The sequence below is a fragment of the Podarcis filfolensis genome (assembly GCF_964270895.1).
Source record: "Podarcis filfolensis genome assembly, chromosome: 5".
Classification (NCBI taxonomy): Eukaryota; Metazoa; Chordata; class Lepidosauria; order Squamata; family Lacertidae; genus Podarcis; species Podarcis filfolensis.
In genome coordinates this window covers 39,265,004-39,288,037 of record NC_139608.1, presented here as the reverse complement: position 1 = coordinate 39,288,037, position 23,034 = coordinate 39,265,004, and the positions used below count along the sequence as shown (strand labels likewise).

The 23,034-nt window shown below is 41.7% G+C and overlaps 1 protein-coding gene across 5 annotated transcripts in view; it reads left to right on the top strand.

The window, feature by feature from the left end:
• Positions 1 to 21,794, top strand: part of NGEF (neuronal guanine nucleotide exchange factor) — a 64,323-nt gene extending 42,529 nt beyond the window's left edge. For all 5 annotated transcript variants that reach the window (XM_083616333.1, XM_083616334.1, XM_083616331.1 and 2 more), the window contains 10 exons: positions 3,037 to 3,197; positions 5,233 to 5,385; positions 8,456 to 8,585; positions 10,415 to 10,489; positions 12,463 to 12,552; positions 14,026 to 14,189; positions 15,250 to 15,405; positions 18,127 to 18,206; positions 18,978 to 19,082; positions 19,559 to 21,794. In XM_083616333.1, the coding sequence (XP_083472459.1) occupies positions 3,037 to 3,197; positions 5,233 to 5,385; positions 8,456 to 8,585; positions 10,415 to 10,489; positions 12,463 to 12,552; positions 14,026 to 14,189; positions 15,250 to 15,405; positions 18,127 to 18,206; positions 18,978 to 19,082; positions 19,559 to 19,731 (1,287 nt within the window). In that variant the 3' untranslated portion in view covers positions 19,732 to 21,794. The remainder of the gene's footprint in view (positions 1 to 3,036; positions 3,198 to 5,232; positions 5,386 to 8,455; positions 8,586 to 10,414; positions 10,490 to 12,462; positions 12,553 to 14,025; positions 14,190 to 15,249; positions 15,406 to 18,126; positions 18,207 to 18,977; positions 19,083 to 19,558) is intronic.
• Positions 21,795 to 23,034: the final 1,240 nt, after the last annotated feature.

The window sequence follows — 23,034 nt, the reverse complement described above, 5'->3', positions numbered from 1 at the left end:
GTCGTGGAAGGAAGCTTATATTACACTTATACCGAAAACTGAGTCTGAAAAGACACAACTTAAGAACTACCGCCCCATATCCCTGCTTAACGTGGATTACAAAATTTTTGCAGACATTTTGGCTAAAAGATTAAAAAAAGTATTAGTGGAGGAGATACATAAAGACCAAGCTGGCTTTCTCCCGGGCAGACACTTGTCTGACAACACGAGAAATATAATTAATATTTTGGAAAAACTGCAAGTGAACATTAATACTAAAGCAGTCTTAATATTTGTAGATGCGGAGAAAGCCTTCGACAATATTTCTTGGAGTTTTATGAAGAAAAATCTTCAGGGGATGGGGGTTGGTCAAGGTTTTGAAAATGGTATAGGTGCAATTTACTCAGAACAAAAGGCCAAACTAATTGTTAACAATGTGGTGACAGAGGAATTTAAGATAGAGAAAGGGACACGACAAGGCTGCCCAATTTCCCCATTGCTCTTTATTTCGGTCCTGGAGGTTTTGCTAAATATGATCAGAAGGGACCAACTGATTAAAGGTATACAGGTCGGAGCCAAACAGTACAAATTGAAAGCTTTTGCAGATGACTTAGTACTGACGTTACAGGAGCCAGAATCTAGTACTAAAAGAGTATTAGAACTGATTCAAGAATTTGGTCATGTGGCAGGATTTAAGTTGAACAAGTTAAAAACTAAGGTTCTAGAGAAAAACTTAACACCGATTGAGAAAGAGAGGTTTCAGAAGGAGACAGGTTTAACATTGGTTAAGAAAGTAAAATACCTGGGGGTTAATATGACCGCTAAGAACTTAAATTTATTTAAAGACAATTATGAGAAATGTTGGTCAGAAGTGAAAAAGGATCTAGAAATATGGTCAAATTTGAAGCTTTCCTTGTTAGGTCGAATTGCTGTTATAAAGATGAATGTATTGCCAAGAATGTTATTTTTGTTTCAATCCTTGCAAATTTTGCACAAAATGGATTGTTTCAAGAAGTGGCAGAGAGACATTTCTAGATTTGTTTGGCAGGGCAAGAAGCCCAGAATAAAATTTAAAATACTAACATGTAAAGGAAAGAGGTGGATTTGCCCTGCCAGACCTTAAACTCTATTATGAATCAGCAGCATTCTGCTGGTTGAAAGAATGGCTGCTTCTTGAGAACACAGACATTTTGGATTTAGAAGGTTTTAATAACGTTTTTGGGTGGCATGCATATTTGTGGTATGACAAGGTTAAAGCACACAAAGCATTTAAAAACCATATTGTCAGGAAAGCATTGTTTAATGTCTGCATAAGATATAAGGACCTACTTGAAAATAAAACCCCAAGGTGGTTGTCACCGATGGAAGCGAAGGCCCAGAAAAAGCTCAATATGGAGACCAAATGGCCGAAATATTGGGAAATTCTGGAACAAGAAGGAGATAAATTGAAGTTGCAGAGTTTTGAGAACCTAAAAGATAAAGTGCGAGACTGGCTTCATTATCATCAAATAAGGGAGGCCTACAATTTGGACAAAAAAATTGGCTTCCAGGTGGAAAAATCAAAATTGGAAACAGAATTGCTAGATCCCAAAACTAAGATACTTTCAAGAATGTATAACTTGCTGTTGAAATGGAATACTCAGGATGAAACGGTTAAATCTGCTATGATTAAATGGGCACAATATGTTGGACATAACATTGTTTGCTGACTGGGAACAGTTGTGGACCACAGGTATGAAATTCACGGCATGTAATGCCTTAAGAGAGAATATTATGAAAATGATATACAGGTGGTACATGACACCAGTCAAGCTTGCAAAAATCTATCATTTGCCCGATAATAAATGTTGGAAATGTAAAGATAATGAAGGTACATTCTTTCACCTTTGGTGGATGTGCCCAAGGATTAAGGCTTTCTGGGAGATGATATATAATGAAATGAAAAAGGTATTTAAATATACCTTCTTGAAGAAACCAGAGGCCTTTCTCCTGGGCATGGTCGGCCAATTGGTGTTAAAGAAGGATAGAACTTTTTTTATGTACGCTACAACAGCAGCAAGAATACTTATTGCAAAGTATTGGAAGACACAAGATCTACCCACCCTGGAAGAATGGCAGATGAAAGTGATAGACTATATGGAATTGGCGGAAATGACTGGCAGAATCTGAGACCAGGGAAAAGAGTCGGTGGAAGAAGATTGGAAGAAATTTAAGGACTATTTACAGAAACACTGCAAAATTAATGAATGTTAAAATGATGTCGGAATGAAATGAAGCGGTTTTAGCAACAATGTTAAAAAGGAGTATGTAAAAATGGCTTGTTAATAGATGAAAATATAAGGCTATAATATGTTAAGATAAAGAACTAAGATAAAAACAAAGAGGGAAAGGATTTGCTGACTTAATCATTCGAAATGGAATACAAAAAAGGGAGGTGAGAGGAGGTCAGGGAAACAAGTAAATGAAAGGCAAGACATTGAAAGATGGACTTATTTTTAATCGTTTCTTTTTTCTTTTTTTCTATTCTGTATTTTGTATTTTTTGTTTTCTTTTTTTCTATTTTCTTATCACCTTTGTAACTTTTTTTTTTTTGAAACTTCAATAAAATATCGTTTTAAAAAAACAACACAGAATGTGGTGGCCCAGGAAGGAATGTGGTCCTCGTGTTCCCCACCCCTGTTACAATATCTTCTGCACAATTAGAAAATTAAGTATTTCAGGTAGCATACTCAAGTTTCAGCTCTTTAGAAAAAGCATTCTGAGGTGGTTGTGGTTGTTTTAAACTTACATGTTCTGATTCAGCTGTAGCTGTACTTTGATTAGCAACTCCAGATGGGATGTTCAGTCCCATCTGCATCAATTCTGCACCCCAAAGTTCATTGTCATCCAGATCCATATGTTGTGGTCTGGCTTGGTAATCGGGGTGGTAACTCTATAGAGCTGTGAGCTTTTGCCCTGTGACTGTGAATACTAGACTTGCCTACCTGTCACTGAGGCTTTCAGAGGCTTCACTTATATTGTGCATCGTTCATGTACAATTTTGGAATTCTTCTGCAGGCCATGTTTGAACTGGTTACCTCAGAAGCTTCGTATTACAAGAGCCTGAACCTTCTGATATATCACTTCATGGAAAATGAGCGATTGAAAAAGATTCTACATCCTTCAGAGGCTCACATCCTCTTCTCCAATGTCCTAGATGTCATGGCAGTCAGTGAGCGGTAAGTCTTTTAGCGATTAAAATGTGTAGGAATTAAATCTCAATTTTGTTGTTGCTGTCCCTGGGGAGGCATAGGTGGGGCCTGTTCGTGTTTTCAGCTTCTGTAAATTATCTTTATAAGTTAGTGTCTCCCCTTTTATACTGTAGAGAAATGTACCATTGTCCATAACAACTATACATTGGTACCTCGGGTTACAGATGCTTCAGGTTACAGACTCCGCTAACCCAGAAATAGTACCTCGGGTTAAGAACTTTGTTTCAGGATGAGAACAGAAATTGCGCGGCGGTGCAGCAGCTGGAGGCCCCATTAGCTAAAGTGGTACCTCAGGTGAAGAACAGTTTCAGGTTAAGAATGGACCTCCAGGGCGAATTAAGTTTTTAACCTGTGGTACCACTGTACTGACTTAAACAGCATCGTTGTTGAATCCCATACATAATCCTTTATTTTGAACCAAAAGCGATTACATATAAAAGGCCTTAAAATCAGATGGAAACACAGTTCCCTCCCTATTATAGGGAGGTGATTGTCCTGGGTGGAAGATGTGTGGGTGTCATCGTAGTAAGTTGCGAATTTGACTGATCGCTGCTGCTCTTCGGCATTACAGTCATGCAGCCTTGCCTCCCATTTCAGTCCAGTGCTGCAGGCCTCTCAGAGCAGGCAAGATATAAAGGATGCCAGGATCAGAGGCCCAAGCATATTCTGTCCTTCTCACCTTTCTTTGGTAAATAGTAATGCCTAGGTATGCACTCATTTTGTGCTGTGGTGACTGGATAAATATGCCAGGGAGAAAATAGAGTACAACTGATCCTTCACATAGCAACAACAGTGTCATGGTTATTATTCAGGTTTGTCCTCATTTTTGGCATGATAGGTTTTGTGGGAAATCTCACCCTTTTCAAGGTAATAATACAGTGAGAATTCTGTGCATACAAATTCTGCTAACGTCTTCATTAATATATGTTTTCAGTGTATATTCTGCTAGTTAGTTGAGGACTAAATTAATTTCAGATCAGTGCTGAATTAGAGACAAGCCATAATATTTATTGCTGTTATGGCATGCAAAAGGCAAAGACAATGGACCCCTGGACGGTTACGTCCAGTCAAAGGCAACTATGGGGTTGCAGTGCTCATCTCACTTTCATGCTGAAGGAGCTGGTGTTTGTCCACAGACAGCTTTCTGGGTCATGTGGCCAGCACTCAACCACTTCTGGTGCAACGGAACACCGTGACGGAAACCAGTGCTCACGGAAACGCCATTTACCTTCCTGCTGCAGCAGTACCTGTTTATCTACTTGAACTACTGTGCTTTCGAACTGCTAGGTTGGCAGGAGCTGGGACAGAACAACGGGAGCTCACCCCATCACGGGGATTCGAACCGCCGTCCTTCTGATCGGCAAGCCCAAGAGGCTCAGTGGTTTAATCCACAGCGCCACCCACGACATGCATGCCGCAGTTGCTTGCATGCATTTATCTACATGCTTATTCCCTTCCTCACCTATACATAGGGAAAAGCTACATTCTCTTCCTGGAAATCAGTTCACTTTGTCTCATGTATACATTTAACTTAAGAAGAGCCTGCTGGATCAGGCCAATGGCTCATCTAGTCCAGCATCCTTTTCTCACAGTGGCCAACCAGACACCTGTGGAAAACCAGCAATCAGGATTCAAGTATAAGAGCCCTCTCCCCATCTGTGGTTTCCAGCAACTGGTATTCAGAAGCATTGCTGCCTCCAGTTGTGCAGGGCAGAACATAACCATCATAGCTAGTAGCCATGGTGTGTCTACAAAAGCGTACACATATAGCCACATATTCCCCATTTTGCCTGATCTCCATGGGGGTGAAGAAGGAATACAGTTTTCCTTCATAAAATGTCATTGCCAAGGATTAATCAATAACTATTTTCAACCACTTGAAATTCTCCACAATTCCCCTAGAGGGTAGCATGTCTCACTCTGAGAAGTTTGTTGTTGTGTTTGTTGGCTATGTCTGTTGCGGACACTGATGTCAATGATTAATTCTGGGTTTCTTATTTAGTTTCCTCTTGGACCTTGAGAAGCGAGTAGAAGAGAACATTGTGATCTCAGATGTCTGCGACATTGTCTATCAGCACACCATTAATCATTTCTCGGTGTATGTAACCTATGTCTCCAACCAAACCTACCAGGAGAGAGCTTATAAGCAACTTCTGTGAGTGCAATTATTCAGTCATGGCTTGCTTATTAAAACCAATCAACCGAGTCAGGCCAATTAGACAACAGATGCCAAATGGTTTAACACACCAGGGGTGGAGGGTGGGAGAATTTTCACCCATGCTTAATAGGAACTTTTCTCCAAAATGCGCTTGGGTGTTCATAGTGTAATCCCATTCCCCACTGGAAAGGAGAAAACTAGGCAGAAAGCTGGGATTTGGTATGCAATCAGTTGTGAGTTATTTTTGTCATTTTGCGCAATTTTCAAACATGCATCTTCCACTGGGTGACTAACTATGTCTAATTGTTATAAATGATCTATTGCACTGGAAGGATAGTTCTGGTTGATGCCATCCTTACAAGACAAATGTATGAAATTATCCATAGTTGTGTCTGTTCTAATGGTTTTCTATTGGGCAAGATCATTTTGAAGCATGTGAATGCATTTATGGCATGTGCAATTTGTCTAAAGATTTTTCAGTGTTGAACTGCCAACCTTTTATGTCCCCCTTGCTTATGATGAAGTGGAAGCAATTTAAAATTACAATCCACTTACAACCTTAATTTATTTCAGCAACCTCACTTCCTCCAAGTTCCATTCAAAGCCTTAAAAAAAAAAAGAAGTGCAAAAGAGGCAAAGTTTCTTACAATAAAGGGAATAATTTCTGATCTGTAACAGATTTCAGATGTGAAACTCCTGGAATTCTTACTTAAAGCTAAGCTTGCTCTTTGAATAATGAAGAATCTTGAGCAGTATGATCCTGTGCATGTTTTTATTCAGAAGTCTTACTGTATTCAGTACCGTTTACTCCCACCAAGTAAATGTGCATAGAATTGCAGCCTTTCTCCTTGCCCGTGCAATCCTGTGTGTGTTTACTTGGAAGTAAATCTCACTTTGTTCAATGGAACTTACTCTCTAGTAAGTGTGTTTGTTTATAGTCTAAAGTAAAGTAAGCTATTAAGCTACAACTATTCTAGTAAGGTGGGAAAAAACCTAATAATTCATCATGCAATTTAGTCATTCCTAGCTTTCATTGTATAGATAGAATTTTAATATGCTCAAAGGAAGAGAGATAAATCCTTAAACGAATTAATTCCCTATAGAAGCAGACCTTGGTGACTGCTTCTAACCAGCAGCTAGGCTGTTTTATGAATGCTAGGAAACGATAGCAATCTTGCTCCTTTTCTTCTCCTCGCCATTCAGTCTTTGTTCTCGCTAAAAGAACTCCTAGTCAATTATTTAATAGTAGGTGACTAGATCAGCATACTTAGAGGTCTGTGATGACAAAGGATTAGAATCCCATTTGCCTTCCGTTTGACAGACTAAATATAGACAACACTGGAAAGGAAGTATGGTGGAGAAGAAGGTGTCAGTAAGACCAAGCATAGACTTAAAAGTTAGCATAGTGCAAGTGCTTCAGCACTCTTTGACATCCTGGTCAAGGCACTGAAGGACAATGAATTGATTTTCAAATTGTGAATGTGAGAGGCACCAATCTACTATTGGGAGCAAAGCAGAAGTTCACCTATGTTCCAGCGTTAATAGAAGGCAATAGCACAACAGGACAGGAATATGGAGTCAGCTTGAACTCTTTCAGAAAAAGCTAATGTAGAAGTTTGGTTCAGTATTTTCTCAGTCACATATGTGGTGAATGGTCATACCATTCTCAGTTCCAGGACCAATTCAATTGCTAGTTCCATTCTTTCCTCCCTCTGCTCCAGAAAAACAAAAACCTTAGCTGGACCACACCAGGAACAGCATCCTCAGTGGTTATTGCTATGCTTTTAACAGTCTTGTGTGCCTCAGGACCACAATATCTCAAGGGCTGCCTCTCCCCACATGAACCCAGCATTCATCATTGGAGGCCCTTCTTCATGTGTTTCCTCTGAGGGGAGATGTGGATGGAGGCAACACGAGGACAGGCATTTTCAGTGGTGGCTCCTTGCTTGTGGAATGCTCTGCCTAGGGAGGTACTCCTGGCACCATAATTATCTATTGTTAGGTGCCAGGCAAAAAGATTTATTCCCCCCCAGACTTTCAGCCCTTAATTTGGAGTGTATCAGGCATACTTGTGCCCTCTTTGTTGCTTATTTTTTAGTGGGGTGTGTTATGTTGGACCTTCCTTTTTATATTTATTATGGATAGGGTTTCGTTTCATTTCGTTTTTTTCATACTTGGTTTTAACGTTCGTAGCATTTTGTGAGTTGCTGTGGGTCGCTTCTCATGAAAAAAGCAACTAATAAATGCAATAAATAGAGCTGGGGTCTGATTGTGGCCTGAGTTGTTTTATCATGCTGGTGCTCGGACCTGTATGCTTCTTCCTATGAACTGTGCTAATTAATCATTTGTGGGTATGGGGGTGTTCCAGAAGCTTCTAAATATTTGGTATTAGTTATGAATATTGGTATTAGTTATAAATAGAAAGTTCCCTCACATTAATAGCCTTTTTGTCAGTGAGAAACCAAATAATCTGAGCTAAAGAGTGTGTGCCTTTCTGTAGCACTGAATTCACACTAGCTGTAGCTGTGACAGATCCTGGCAGCTCTCCAGTAGTCTGAGATGCTTCCAGTTTATGCCAGATGAGTTTTTCCTCTTGTCATTTCCAGCTAGGCCTACCTCGGTTAAATCACTTGATGGAAGGCCTTGTTCCTATGACTCTATGTATTTCACCTTCCTGCAACAATCCGACTGTGTAAAGATATATAATTATGCCTCTTACTCATCTACTTGGACACACACCCCATTCACACCCACCCACACACCCAGCATATGCTGCTAAGTTTGTATGTGCTACACATGTAAAAGCATTACTCTGGCTTGCACATTAAAAGCCTATTTTTCCATTCCCAAATACTATTAATAGACCCAACTTTAAACCAAAATCCACTTAGTGCTAATATGCCCCTCCCCCAAATTGTAAAAAAATGAGAACAAAGCCAAATCCCAACCCTGAGGGGAAGGTAGTGTTGTGAAAATTAAGACACACATAGAACATGTCGGTTACTCACACAAGTTTAAAACTGAATGAAATAACAAAACACCACTCTCCATCTGTCTCTGCTGTCAGCCAGGACAAGCCAGCTTTCCGGGAGGTGATCTCACATTTGGAACTGGATCCGAAATGCAAAGGCCTGCCTTTCTCATCGTTCTTGATTTTGCCTTTTCAAAGGATCACAAGGCTGAAGCTGCTGGTACAGGTATAACAGGGTTTTACTCTTCCCATATATCAGTACCACCTTGCCATGTCTTCAATTGAGGTCACTGAGAGACTGAAGAGCTTTAATGGGGAGGGAAAAGCCACCAAGGAACATTCCTTGTGGGTAATAATAATTATTATTTATTTATACTCTGCCCATCTGGCTGGGTTTCCCCAGCCACTCTGAGCGGTTTCCAACAGAATATTAAAATATAATAGTCTCTTAAACATTAAAAGCTTCCCTAACCAGGGCTGCCTTCAGATGTCTTCTAAAAGTCTGGTAGTTGTTTTTCTCTTTGACATCTGGTGGGAGGGTGTTCCACAGGGAGGGCACCACTACCGAGAAGGCCCTGTGCCTGGTTCCCTGTAACTTGGCTTCTTGCAGTGAGGAAACTGCCAGAAGGCCCTCAGCACTGGACCTCAGAGTCCAGGCAGAACGATGGGGGTGGAGACACTCCTTCAGGTATACTGGACCAAGGCTGTTTAGGGCTTTAAATGTCAGCACCAACACTTTGAATTGTGCTTGGAAACGTACTGGGAGCCAGTGTAGTTCTTTCAAGAATGGTGTTATGTGGTCTCAGTGGCCACTCCCAGTCACCAGTCTAGCTGCCGCATTCTGGATTAGTTGTAGTTTCCGGGTCACATTCAAAGGTAGCCCCACATAGAGCACATTGCAGTCGTCCAAGCGAGAGATAACTAGAGCATGCACCACTCTGGCGAGACAGTCTGTGGGCAGGTAGGGTATCAGCCTGCATACCAGATGGAGCTGATAAACAGCTGCCCTGGACACAGAATTGACCTGCACCTCCGTGGACAGCTGTGAGTCCAGAATGACTCCCAGGCTGCGCACCTGGTCCTTCAGGGGCACAGTTACCCCATTCAGGACCAGGGAGTCCTCCACACCTGCTACCTCCTGTCCACCAAAAACAGTACTTCTGTCTTGTCAGGATTCACCCTCAATCTATTAGCCGCCATCCATCCTCCAACCGCCTCCAGACACTCACACAGGACCTTCACCGCCTTCACTGGTTCTGATTTGAAAGAGAGGTAGAGCTGGGTATCATCCGCATACTGATGAACACCCAGCCTAAACCCCCTGATGATCTCTCCCAGCGGCTTCATGCAAATGTTGAAAAGCATGGGGGAGAGGACAGAACCCTGAGGCACCCCACAAGTGAGAGCATGGGGTCTGAACATTCATCCCCCCCCCACTTTCTGAACATGGCCCAGGAGGAAGGAGCGGAACCACTGTATAACAGTGCCCCCAGCTCCCAGCCCCTCTAGAAGGTCCATATGGTTGATGGTGTCAAAAGCCGCTGAGAGATCCAGCAGAACTAGGAAACAGCTCTACCTTTGTCCCTAGCCCACTGGAGATCATTGACCAGTACGACCAAGGCAGTTTCAGTCCCATGATGAAGCCTGAATCCTGACTAGAAGGGATTCAAATGGTCCGCTACTTCCAGGCGTGCCTGGAGTTGTTCAGCAACCACTCGCTCAATCACCTTGCCCAAGAATGGAAGATTTGAGACTGGGCGATAGTTGGCCATATTGGCCAAATCTAAAGATAGTTTTTTAAGAAGCGGTTTGATAGCCGCCTTTTTCAGCGGGTCTGGGAAGTCTCCCTCACAGAGGGAAGCATTCACCACCCTGCGAAGCCCATCACCCAGCCCTTCCTGGCTAGCTTTTATAAAGGAAATGTATCCTTTTATGCCCATAATGTAATTGTCAAAAGGAAGAAGATTTTGCCGCCTCTCTCCATTTTTCTACATGTGTTCAAGTAGAGCCTGTTTATGGAAATGTATAATAACAACCTTCCTTCATCTTGTACAGAATATCCTGAAGAAAGTGGAGGAAAAGTCTGAACGTGAAATCACTGCCCTTGAGGCTCACAAGGAACTGGAAACAGTAAGTCTCATCTGCCTTGTCAGAATATTCAGGATTTTTCGGAGCAAATGGGACTTCTTCTCTTCCTCTGTGCCCCTCCCAAAGTTGCTGGCCATTGCCATTCAAATGGTGTGTGTGCGCCGTGTCATGTGATTGATTATGCAGGATGGGGTTTACCTGCCTCCCAGTATTTTATTTAAGTTGGCACCCCTGTCCCCCCCCATGTGTTTTGAAGAATCCCCCTACGCTCCAGAGTGGATTTGGGAGTGGGACATGTAGGGAAAGGAGAGGGAGAGGTAGTCCCACTGTGCAGGCATTAGTCCTTGCGTTAATAGGATGACTTTGAATTTAATGCTTAATCATATGTATCTGGTATATGAGGACATATCTGGAAGAAAATATCCAAGGAAGAGTTGCCTCAGATTTCAGAGTGCAAAAGCTGTAGTCAGACACTTGAAGGTGATAGATTCCACAGAGAGCAGTGATTTAATTAGCTGCCACCTGAAGCAGACTGTTAGTAGGTCAGACTTTATCCAAGAGTACAAACTTATTTTTCTGACCCAAAATCACGTGTGCCATAATATACCTTTTTATTAGTGCTTCAGCTCCTTTTGAACTCCATTTCTACGAGGCTTCTTATCATGTGTGTTGCCTGTCTAGTTATATATTTTGAGGTTAGGCCAAGTACAGTATACTTTTAACATGATTCTGAACCAGTCTTACCACATGCAGGGGATTGCATCAGCCCACATAAAGAAGCCACGCAACCTCCATTGTCCCTGCATGTTCACATGGAGACAGAAGATCTTCATACAGCCAATGCACCTAGACCAAACTCATATGATCAATCCCATGGAAATAATCTGGAATGGGCCACACAAATGTTTACTATACTTGGTATACTCACAAATGCAATTAGAGAGGCAACACACAAAGATGGTAAACACATGTTCCCCTCCATGAAGTGGGCCAGATCATAACTCCAGTCCAGTGTCATTGGGATCAAGTGGATCCTGATTCCTCCTGAGCCAAGTTTTAGTGGACCCTCATTTTCTATCTCTATCTGTCTGCTGAATTACATAGGCCCCAGTTTCATACATGAGCCTAGTAGAATTGTTCCTGAGTCTTCAATGGTGCAGCAAGCTGGGGTGGGAAGCCACTCGGAAATGCAGTTCGAAGTGAAGGCAACGCCTTTACCTTCCTTCCATCTGATGTCACAAATTATGCCAGGGGTGGGGCAGATGGACATGGTTTAGGGAAAACTATATTGTGAGCTAAATTAGGGCCCCTGCCCCTCCCCCGGCCCTGCTGTGAGGCTGCCAAAATGTGATGATGTCATCAGCAGTTGATAGCACAAATACCTCTAGGAATGTGAAACACAACCTGCTACATTGTTGAAAGCTTCTGAATTTGTGATAGAACTGATCAGTCTAGTAAATCTGAGTTCTATTCCATTTTGGCTTGGTTCCACCATTAGGACTATAGTAGAATTTGAAAGCTTCTCTAGGGTTTAAATTAAATCAGAAATGTCTTGACTGTATAAAACTATGAAATCCACTGAGCTACAGCCATTTCTCTTTCTAACCAGGAACCAAAGTAAGCATTAGTAAGCCTCAACTCAGGTGATTCTTGCTTACTATTTTATTCATAGTAATTAATAATAATTACTTATTAAGTAATAATAGAGTTGGAACCTATTCCCCTTCATCCGTGGATGCATGTCCTCCCTTATCTTACTGGGGTGAACAATGCTTTGATTTCCTTCACATGAGTTAAGCTAATGCCTCGTCAGTGACACTTACTTTGACGTGAACAAGTTTATTATTAAAATCTTGTCAACGTTGCGCTTTTATTTACAGAACCACTTCTGAATGAAGTTAAACATGCTTTTCTACTTCCACCTCATTCAATCTGTTCTCATTGGGGTTCCAATTTTCAACCCTGAGACAAGGAATCGTGTTTCTGATATACTCTCATTGCTTGGTCTCTTCTAGGTGGTGAAGGCATGCAACGAAGGCGTCAGGAAGATGAGCCGTACAGAACAGATGATCAGCATCCAGAAAATGCTAGAATTTAAGATCAAGGTAAACATGTAGGCTAAGTCCTAAGGAGAGGAACAGATATATGTTACAGGGCAAAATCATTGATGAATTTAGCAAAACGGTTGCCCCTAATGATTATATTAAACAATCACTGATCTAATTTAGTCAGTCCTAGCTTTGGTACCCTTTTTTAATGCAAGTCAGGGTTCAGCCTGCCTGGCTGCTTTACCAAGTTGCCTGGCTACCCATGTTTCCTGCTCCACTGACTGGATCATGCAGAATGCGTGCAGTGATTATGCGTGCTGAGCCATTCCCAGTCACTTGTATTATTTCTAACTCAGTGCTGACTAATATAGCTCTGTGGAGCTCTCCTCCAGCTCCTTTATCTGTTTTTTATTTGTATAATTTTCTTACGAGTGCTGCAGGCCAGCTGTGTGGTGTGAATTTTGTTTAAATTAACCTAAAGAGGCTCTTGAGGCAAGATATGCCAAAACATATCCCACTTGTCATTTTTGTCCTTTTGCTTCGAATGAGACTTCAAAGTTTCCAATGGATAATTTAATTTCCTTTGATGATCTGCAATGATCATGTATTTTGTTCTCATTATATACATCTTCAGAGAGCCAACTTTTAATGTTACTTTTATTAAGTATTTCACAGGTTAATAGGAGGAAAAGGGGGGAATATGAGCATGCCAAAAAGTTATAACTTTTACAATAAAGAAAAGACAACATGCAGTTGGCTGCTGTCGTTAAACTTCTCACTGCTGTGTTGAACAAACACCATCCACAAAACTATCTACTTGGCATTACTCCCTGAGCCTGATATAATTTGTAATTTTGGCAATCTCGGCTATTCACAGATCCTCTTTAAACAGATTTTAAGCCAAGGAGTGACAGCTTTTTTGAAATTCACTGCTAAACTAATTTTGGCTATGCACAGTTGATTTGTAGTAAGTTCTGGGTCACATCTCTGTCTTTCCCTTCAGGTCATACTGGGTCTAATAGTGTTTCATATACTTTGATTCATATCTTTTTAGTTGAATCTTCTCTTCCAGTACCTTGCCTGATAGATACTGCTAAATAGGAACGAAGTCATATTCTTCTCTTTATATATGAACGAAGTCCTCTGCAATAAAGCCACTTCTCCAGACTTTGACAAAAACCACTTTCTCATATTTTGGTATCTTAAAGGGATGCTAAATACTGCTGATCAACATTTTACATTTTTCCCCCAGTTGACAGACACAAATTAATTTTAAGAGAACATTGACAGTTGCTGGAAACCCCAGGAGAGGATAGTGCTCTTGTGTTTATGGTTTCCCCACTGGCATCTGTTTGGCCGTTGTGAGAACAGGATACTGGAGTCGATGGGCAGGCTCTTATTAGGTTCTACCTGGATCCATAGCTTCTGTATAGTTTATTTTTAAAGCTTTCCTTTGCAGTGAATTCAGAGAGATTGCCATAAGATGCTATGTTGCAGTGCTCTTAATTATTATTTTATTTCCTTCGTTAGTCTGTGCCCATCATCTCTCACTCCCGTTGGCTGCTAAAGCAGGGAGAACTGCAGCAAATGAATGGCCCCAAAACATCACGTACCCTCCGCACAAAGAAACTCTTCAGAGAGGTCTACTTGTTCCTCTTCAATGATTTGCTAGTGCTGTGCAGACAAATTTCTAGGTGAGTTTGAAACAGAGAGGAACAGAATTTGAGCTGTACTATGTTTATTCAGTCTCAGTTGAATCCTGCCAGAGATAGTTTCTGATTGTTAATTTAATCTATTGGTGTGCTGCCCAAGCAGCTGTAGACGAATTTTCAGTACTCATAGTAAATAATTAAGCAAAGGCGGATGTTTATTCTGTTGTTCTGGGTTTTTAAAATACAGTGGTACCTCAGGTTAAGTACTTAATTCGTTCCGGAGGTCTGTTCTTAACCTGAAACTGTTCTTAACCTGAAGCACCACTTTAGCTAATGAGGCCTCCTGCTACCGCTGCGCCGCCGGAGTGTGAGTTCTGTTCTCATCCTGAAGCAAAGTTCTTAACCCGAGGTACTATTTCTGGGTTAGCAGAGTCTGTAACCTGAAGCGTATGTAACCTGAAGCGTATGTAACCCGAGGTACCACTGTAGACAATTCTTTACGTTTGCATCCCATCCCCCCTTCAAATTGTTAGGCGGGGTGAAGAGCTTGTGATTCTGCAAAGGCTGTTGGTCTCAGCCAGCACGGAAACTGGTCAGGGTTGATGTCCAGCAACATCTGGAGATCACATGTTCCTCATCTCTAGAATAAAGATACGATGCATTCTGTCCTTGAGAAGAGAAAACTTGCATCAGAGGACGGTCGTGAGGGAAGTGTGTGCCTAACTTTCCCCCTTCTAATCACTTCATGTTTGTAAAAAAAAAAAAGGACTATGGAACACTGGCAGGGTGTTAAACAGCTGGCTTGGGGAAAGTTTCAGAAGGAAGTATATGACTCAAGAAGATTTAACTCCTCCTTTCTCTGCTGTCCTTTTTCAGATGCAAATAATCTCTTCCCGAGCATGCTTAGCAAGATTTTGTTATCCCCAGATAACAGTTTCAGGTGTAGTTTACTCCTTCGACACTAAGCCATACATTCTTCAGAAAGAATATTTTGCCTATGAGAAATGTAGTCACCTATATCTCTGCCCCATCTCTTAGGCCCTGCTTATACCCCAGCCTAGGCTATAACTGGTGTTTCTGACACCTTTCTTTTCTCTCTCAGTGACAAATATCAGGTGTTTGACTCTGCACCCCGAGGACTTCTACGGGTGGAGGAGCTGGAAGACCAAGGGCAGAGCTTGGCAAATGTCTTCATCCTGAGACTGCTGGAAAATGCAGATGACCGCGAAGTCAGCTACATGCTAAAGGCATCATCACAGTAAGCATAACGAGGCAATATCTGGAAAAATTGCAGATTGTGCGCATGATCCCATTGCACTTTCTTACAATAGATTCTGAACTATTATTGCTCTTGGGATGAACTTACCTATCTTTATAAGCAGGCACAGGTATTGTTCAATAGGCATCACGTTTGATGGAGACTGTCTTCTAAATGACAGTGTTGATTGTGAGTTCACTTGCCCCTTGTCAACATCCTGCGTAGCTCTGTCTTCTGCAACACTTTAGGGTAATTTGTTTCCTACCACAATTCTTTACTTATTCTTTACTTATTGGTGATTCTGTCATATGGTCTGCTTCAGTGGCTGCTTGTGTACAGGAAATGCAGTCTCCAGTCCCTCCCACAGAACTAGAATGAATTTGCCCTCCCTACTGCAGACAAAGAGGGAAAGGCAGGCTGATGTCACAGGAGGCTTCTTGTTTGTCCTATTAACTCATACTGTAGCCGTGAACAAAATATTCACGCCTCCACACACACTCCAGTGGTGGAGAAAACACCCAAGGGAGAGAATATATTGAAACACCCAAAGACTGAATTCTGGCCAATTGAACTAATGGCAAAAATATCGCCCCAGGTATGTTGACCATACAAATCTGCATTTGAATTCTGCCTTCCCTCAACTCTGTCCTCATTTTGTCCTGTATGAATGACAATTTGTAGATTATTAAATGCATGGACCCCAGGAAATACTGCAGTACGTTTTCAAGTAATCCTATAGGAATATAAACTGTAACTGCCTATGTGCTAAGCACAATAAATGTTACGTACATAAAATATAACATTGTGGAAGGTACAGAAGCTTAGAAACAGATGGTAGTAACTATCTTGTTAACTGCCCTGAGATCTTTTGATGAAGGACGGTATGTAAATATAATTAATAATAATAATATCCATCCTCCCAGTGTGCAGATGGTATATTCAAATGGGTTCATCCTTCATACTGTTACCCCAAATCCTGCATGATGCAAAACTTTGTATTTCTTTCCAGCACTTCTTCTTTGCAAAATTTCACACCTAGCAGTGCGGGAAGCATTGTTTCTGCTCCAAATTAAGCATGTTGCTAACGATAGATTAAGAAAAGTTGGCACTCGAAGTGTTCTTTCTAGTCCAACACCCATTTGAGCAGAGAATTTATTCAGTTAACGTGCATTACCGACAAACTGTTGCAGATGGAGGACATGGGAAATAGGAGAAAATATTTCTTCCTTTTGTTGTAAAAACCTTGTCCCCCGCTCCCTTCCTGGTTCCCTGGAGTAAGCGACAAAGACAACCACAACCTCAGCTGCCCCTCTGCTTAAACCCGGAAGTGCCTGGCTTGAGCAGAGAAGCAGCAGCAAAAGCTGTCCAGCCTACGCAAGTTGCTGCATGCTTCCCCCCCCACACACTTTTTTTGACCCTAAAGCTGCTCTTTAACTCAGAGAATGAACAAGGAAGGTGGTGTGACGTTAACATATGAGAGTGCTGGAGGTGAAATAGTTAAAACAGGTTACCCAATCAGAACCCAGGGGGTGGAGTCAGAGGGACTATAAAACCAGCTCTGGGAGGGGCGAAGGGAGGAGTTTGTTGGGAGTTGGGTGGTTGGTTGGAGTGGGAGTGAATTGGGATAGAGTCTGTGGGTAGGTTGAGTTAGTGTAGTGTAGAGTCAGGAACAGTTAGGGGCTAGGAAGACAAGTAAATATCTGAGAGGTGGTTTAGTGAGTGAGAGCAGGTAGCGGAAGTTATAGGTCTGGATAGGCACCCCATGAATGTAATTGACCGATACCATTTATGAAACCACACGCTTGTTAAACTGCAATAAATAAACAGAAGTTTATGTTCCAATTTAACCCTGACTGGACTCAGTATTGTACCAGGTAGGGCCTGGGTAGTGGCAGCGAGAAATAAAGTGGTGGCACAGGGATCAATAGACAGTGAAACGTCCAGGGACCCTGTATGATTGCCACGGATGGCTTCACCCCTTGAGCTCAAATTTCATGACTCCAAAAGAACATGGAGAACATATTCCTTTTCACTTTTGTCCACAAAGCTATTACTGGAAAGGGAATTTGGCTCAGGAAACCCTGCAGTCACTGAGACTAACCAGAGACCCCAAACCTATTGTTCTTTAAACTGCAAAAAGGGAGACAAAGAGGGGGTTAAACTTTCTTTCTTCCTGGACCCCTGTTCTTCTCAGGGACATAAGCATCCCAGATCTCCCATATCATATCCACTTTAACCCTAAGAAAGGGAATGACTGTTCCAGGTATTTATAGAAAATAATACATGAAAAACGAAGGTGAAAAATGGGATAGAGGAATGAGTCTTCTGTCAAGGGATTCTGAAACATGGCTGAGCTCTTTCAGTAGAGTTCATGGATTTGCCTTGAACTCCTTATTGTCTTAGCTTGTGCATGACTTTCTAACCAGTGAGTGGGAGAACATGAGTCAGTATGCGTGAATGAGTGACACTTAACTGACTTAGCTGACAGGAAAGGGAGAGAGAACACATGGATTTTACCATTAAAGTAGTGGCAGGGGCAGTAAGACAGAAATGCAGGAATGGCACAGAATGCAGAAAGTGGATTTATTTGTCCTTTATGTTTGTAAATTTTTGCAAGTCACTTGTAGACTCCTATGTGGCAAGTCAGATTCCACGGACCCTTTCCAAATTACATGGAAAACATTGATTGCCGCTCTCTCTCCTGTTTTATTCCCAATGCAGAAGTGAAATGAAGCGCTGGATGATCTTGCTGGCTCCGAATCGGCGAACCAAGTTTGTTTCCTTTACATCCAGGCTCATGGGTAAGGAGGGCAAGGGGGGAAAGGAGGGAATGATAGAAAGTTGTCATCCAGATGGATTCTAAGAGCACATCACTGCTCTTGGTTAGGTTCTAGCAATGTCAGTTCTAGTATGCAAAGGCAGATCAGGTCCTAATTGCAGAACAAAATTCCATTCTAAGCTTCATTTTTAAATTGTGTGCCCTGAAGCAAATTTTTGTGAAGCCGAGAAGTCAGCTGCATATCCCTTTACGGAAAGGTTCAGTAAGAGATTACATACCCTTTTCTTGTCTACAGAATTTTATGCAACATCACTGTTCCATATTTGTCTGCTGCCCAGTCATCTCAGTCCCCCATCAGTACCATTCCATGTTACACCCAAGTGCAAGAAGCTAATCTGAGATCCCTTCCCCTCTTGTATGAGATTCTATGCATTTCTCAAAACCTCTGACTGAGGATGTAACTGTCCCCAAGATCAGCCATTGCACTCACTGGCCCGTTGGTTGAATTATTTGCTGAGATGACACAGCCTAACTAGCTTACCTTTTTCCTCTAAGGTGGTTCCTTTATAGCTACAGTAATACAGGCAACAGAAATTATCAAGGTTATGCTACAGACTTTTGCTATTCTAAGCCCTTGACCAGAGAGGCAAAAGGCCTGGTCGCTATATGCTACAGCAGTTGGGGACACACACACACACACACAAACATTTTAGTAGCAGACACCCTCCCATTTCTCCCTTATAGTATTCATAAAGGGTCCTGCAAACTAGTAATTTCCCTTTTCCACTTGCAGATTGCCCTCAAGTACAGTGTGTCCATCCTTATGTGGCTCAGCAGCCAGATGAGCTGTCGCTGGAACTGGCTGATGTACTTAACATCCTGGAAAAGACAGACGATGGTAAGAAGTGTCCATATTTGGGTTTTAATGCAGGCACAAATGCACAACAAAATCATAACAGGGGAACTGTGTAGGAAGTAAATATCTTGCAGCATTAAGGACTGATTGTACAGTATGTTCCAGTGCTCCTCAGATGGTGGTATATGACCTGTTAATTGGGTTGTCAGGAAATGAATGAGGGCCAATGCATTTTTATTTTTTATTTTTCATACTCTCTTTTTCACTCGGATTGCCAAAGCATTGCGGTCCCAGTGAAGCAGAATTCTTATAAATAAGCCTTTGTAAATTGCAACATCTGCTTCACACGGAAAATATTATGTAACCAGCTTCCCTCAATATATTCTGATATGATTGTTGTATAACTTCCCTTCTTGTACCAGTTTTGAACCTTGCTTGCATTAACTCATCGCTCCTTTACTGAGCTGCCACTATTATGCTTTCTCCACCCACAACCCTCCTTTCTCAAAAAAATCTAGGTTGGATATTTGGGGAGCGTTTGCATGATCAAGAGAGAGGTTGGTTCCCCAGCTCCATGGGTGAAGAGATTATGAACCCCAAGATTCGATCTCAAAACTTAAAGGAGTGCTTCCGGGTACACAAGACAGATGACAGTCAGCGGAGGAAGATGGGCAGCAGGAATAGACAATGATCACTGCACACAGTTCTGGGCAGTTGTATTTCAGAAACAATGAATGTCAGATGCTGAGACAACAGAAGGTGGCACAAATATCATTTTTTGTCAAGCAAGTCCTCTCTCTGCCAAGCTAATGAACTTCTTTGCATACTTGATGCATCATGGATAATATCTCTGAAGAAAAACTTGAAAAGAGGTGAGGCTGCCGTGTGCCTGTACAGAACTAGGAGCTGTAAAATGTAATTTCCTATTGTATTGCAAAGAGTGTAAATCTCTTAACTCTGCATGGTAAGGAAACAGTGAATGCTGATCAACTGAAAAAAAGTACAAGGCCCAAGAGGTTAGCAGCCTGATTCTTTAATATTCCATCAAGCGGCACAAGGTGTAGCATTTGATTTTCCAGTGTGCAATCCAGGCGCACAGGAGCGCACCACCTTTGTGTACAGTATCGGTATCCACACTTCTACACTTAGGAAGTTTCTCTGTAGGAACTGAGTTTGGAGTACCCACACAGGCACATCAACAGGTATCCCTTATAAATAAACACATTGGTGATTCTTTAAATGCATTGGTGATTCTTTAACAGAGGTAAAAAAAAAATTATAGCAGAGCATAGTCTTCTATGCTACAAAATATTCCACAGAATTATTTACACTGCACTCTTGGGCTACCCTGTAGGAAACTGCAGAGGAGAATACTGATGTAGAGAAGCTGCATGGTTTCAAACAGGAGTGTGAGGCCTATCCTAGCTCAAGGGCAGTATTGCTTCATGAGCAACTTCCAGGGGGGCATACAACAAGGATGAACATGGCTATAGACAAAAGTGGGCAGAGCAAAAGCTGGGATGAACCTACATTCCAACTTTACAGAGGTCAGAGGTCCCCTACACATGCTGCGCTCCATCCAGGCAAGGAAGAGGAATTATCGCAGTTGAACATTTCAAGTCAGGCAAAAGCAGTCAAGGGGGCCATAGCTGGTGAAAGTCCCAAGGGTACAGAGGTATTCCACACACCCACGCCCACACCTAAGCATGAGGTTCTCCATCCCTGACCTAAAATAGGAAAGGACTGGAAATTCACTGTTTCTCATAGCCGTGCAATTCACCACCTGGACCCATATCCTAAGTGCAAACTATAATAATTACTAGCAATGCAATCCTATAGATGTCATTTCAGGAGTAAGACCTATTGAGTTCAATGAGCCTTACTCCCAGGTAAGTGCATATAGGATTCCCATCTGACTGCATTTTAGTTTTACAACAAAGTTCTTTGAGAGAGCCAATGGTAGGTATCGTAAACTATGTCTAAATATTGAGAGGGTGGCTGAGTGGATAGTACAGAGTTAGGCCATGAACAAATGCACTGGCAGTATCCCATAGGTATGTTTCACTACTCAGCTCTGTTGCACATACTAAGGAATTTTTCATGGGGGGGGGAGACAAAAAAAAAACAAGGAGAGGAGAGTCAGCTCAAGGCATGCATGACATTCTATAGCCATGCTAAATCTGGAGAGCTAAAGAACTCAGCTAGGGCCAGCAAATTTCTGTGTAATTTCCCTGGTGTATATACGGACTCTGATAACAGTATTTCATATAATATTTCTGTCCAGTTCAGAGAGTTTTGAATGAAATGCATCCTTGTCAATACAAGTGGATTAAACTGATTATGGACCAAATGCTCATTCAAAGAGGAACAGAGGCCACTAGGCAGCAACAACAACAGGCCTGAGGGACAAGATGGCATGCTTTTGTACTAAATGTTGTCTGCAAAAGTTTTACTAAAGCAATAGGAAGGCCTGTTGCATGTCAGCTGGGCATTGATTCTCAGCTGTACACATGAACTCTTATGTATAATACTTTCAAGCTGGTGTATATAAATGCTTACAAAGCCAGGAAATATCTTCTCCTTTGCAGCAAAAGTTACAACTGGCAACAAGATGCTTCTCTGGAAGGGAGAGAGAAGATTCACAATAGAGAACATTTGACTAAGGACAATTATAAAGTCAACCATGAGACAGAGATCGAGAAATTAAAAGATTGTAAAGCACTTTGCATATTAAAAGTGTTACATAAATAATAACGGATAAGGAGTATTTATTTAATAGCAACACTCCCCAATGCTCTGTGTTAAGAGGCTCCTTGCACAAGGGCTTGGGTACACTGCATTTTTCTTTTTCGAGCTAGTTCACAAGGTTATGAATGTATGAATCACTTGTTCTTATACTGTCTTTATACTGAGTCATGCTGCTCCACCCAGCTTTGTACTATCTGCTCAGATTGGTCACAGCTCCTCAAGGTCTCCTACATACCTGCCTTTCAGCTGAAAATGCCAGGGATTGGACCTAGGACCTTCTGCAAAACCTTTGATTCTGCTCAACTATTGCTGTTTTTTTTTTTAAAGATTGCCTTTCATCCCAAATCAGGCCTTCAAGGCAACTTGTATAAGCACATAAACTTAGAAATAAAGGTGCTATTTAGATTTGTTCACAAAAAAATGTAACCAATCAGTCTTCCCACATCTTTTTGGCCCAGGTATATAATCACCATTTGCCCAATGGATAAAGGCAGCTGATAGAAAATGGCAAAGCAGCCAAGGACACGTATCTTGTAAATTTCTATTGGGAACACTTTTTGAACCTCTTTCAGCTCTTACTTACATGCAACTAACTTAATTTAAAGTCAATCCAGTGTGGTGGTGACCAGGGTTCAAATCCCCACTCTGCCATGAAGCTCACCAGTCACTGCCTCTCAGCCTAACCTACCTCACAGGGGTGTTCTGGATATTAAACGAGAAGGTGGTGAAACCTTGTGCTCCTTGGAGAAGTGGTAGGCTAGAAATGCAATAAAATACATAACATTTAAGGCAATGATAGTAACTAACATTCCTGATCATTCAGTCATGCACAGCTTTCACTTGCACTGTTCAGCCATGCCCCTAGCATTACACTATTGCCAGAAATTGAGATTTTTTTACAAATGAATTTTTAACACCCACAGCCAAGGAGTAGCATATTGAACTGTACAAGGCTAAGGTTACCTGATAGCTGAGTTATGGAAAGCAAAAAGCTCCTGGCATTCACCAGACTTAAGCAATCCTGCTAATTTAACAAAATGTCTCAGAGAAACGCAAAAGCAGATTGCTGTAATTTTGAGTGCCGAGTTACACAGTGTACCAATTAACTTCCTCCAGTTACCAGAATTAGGTAGCTTGCTATATTTTTACACACAAGCATAGACCTTGGGATCACAGGCCATTATGACACCACCAGAATGAAATGTAGGAGAGGGAGGTAATATTTTTTCTTACTATGAAAACAGAA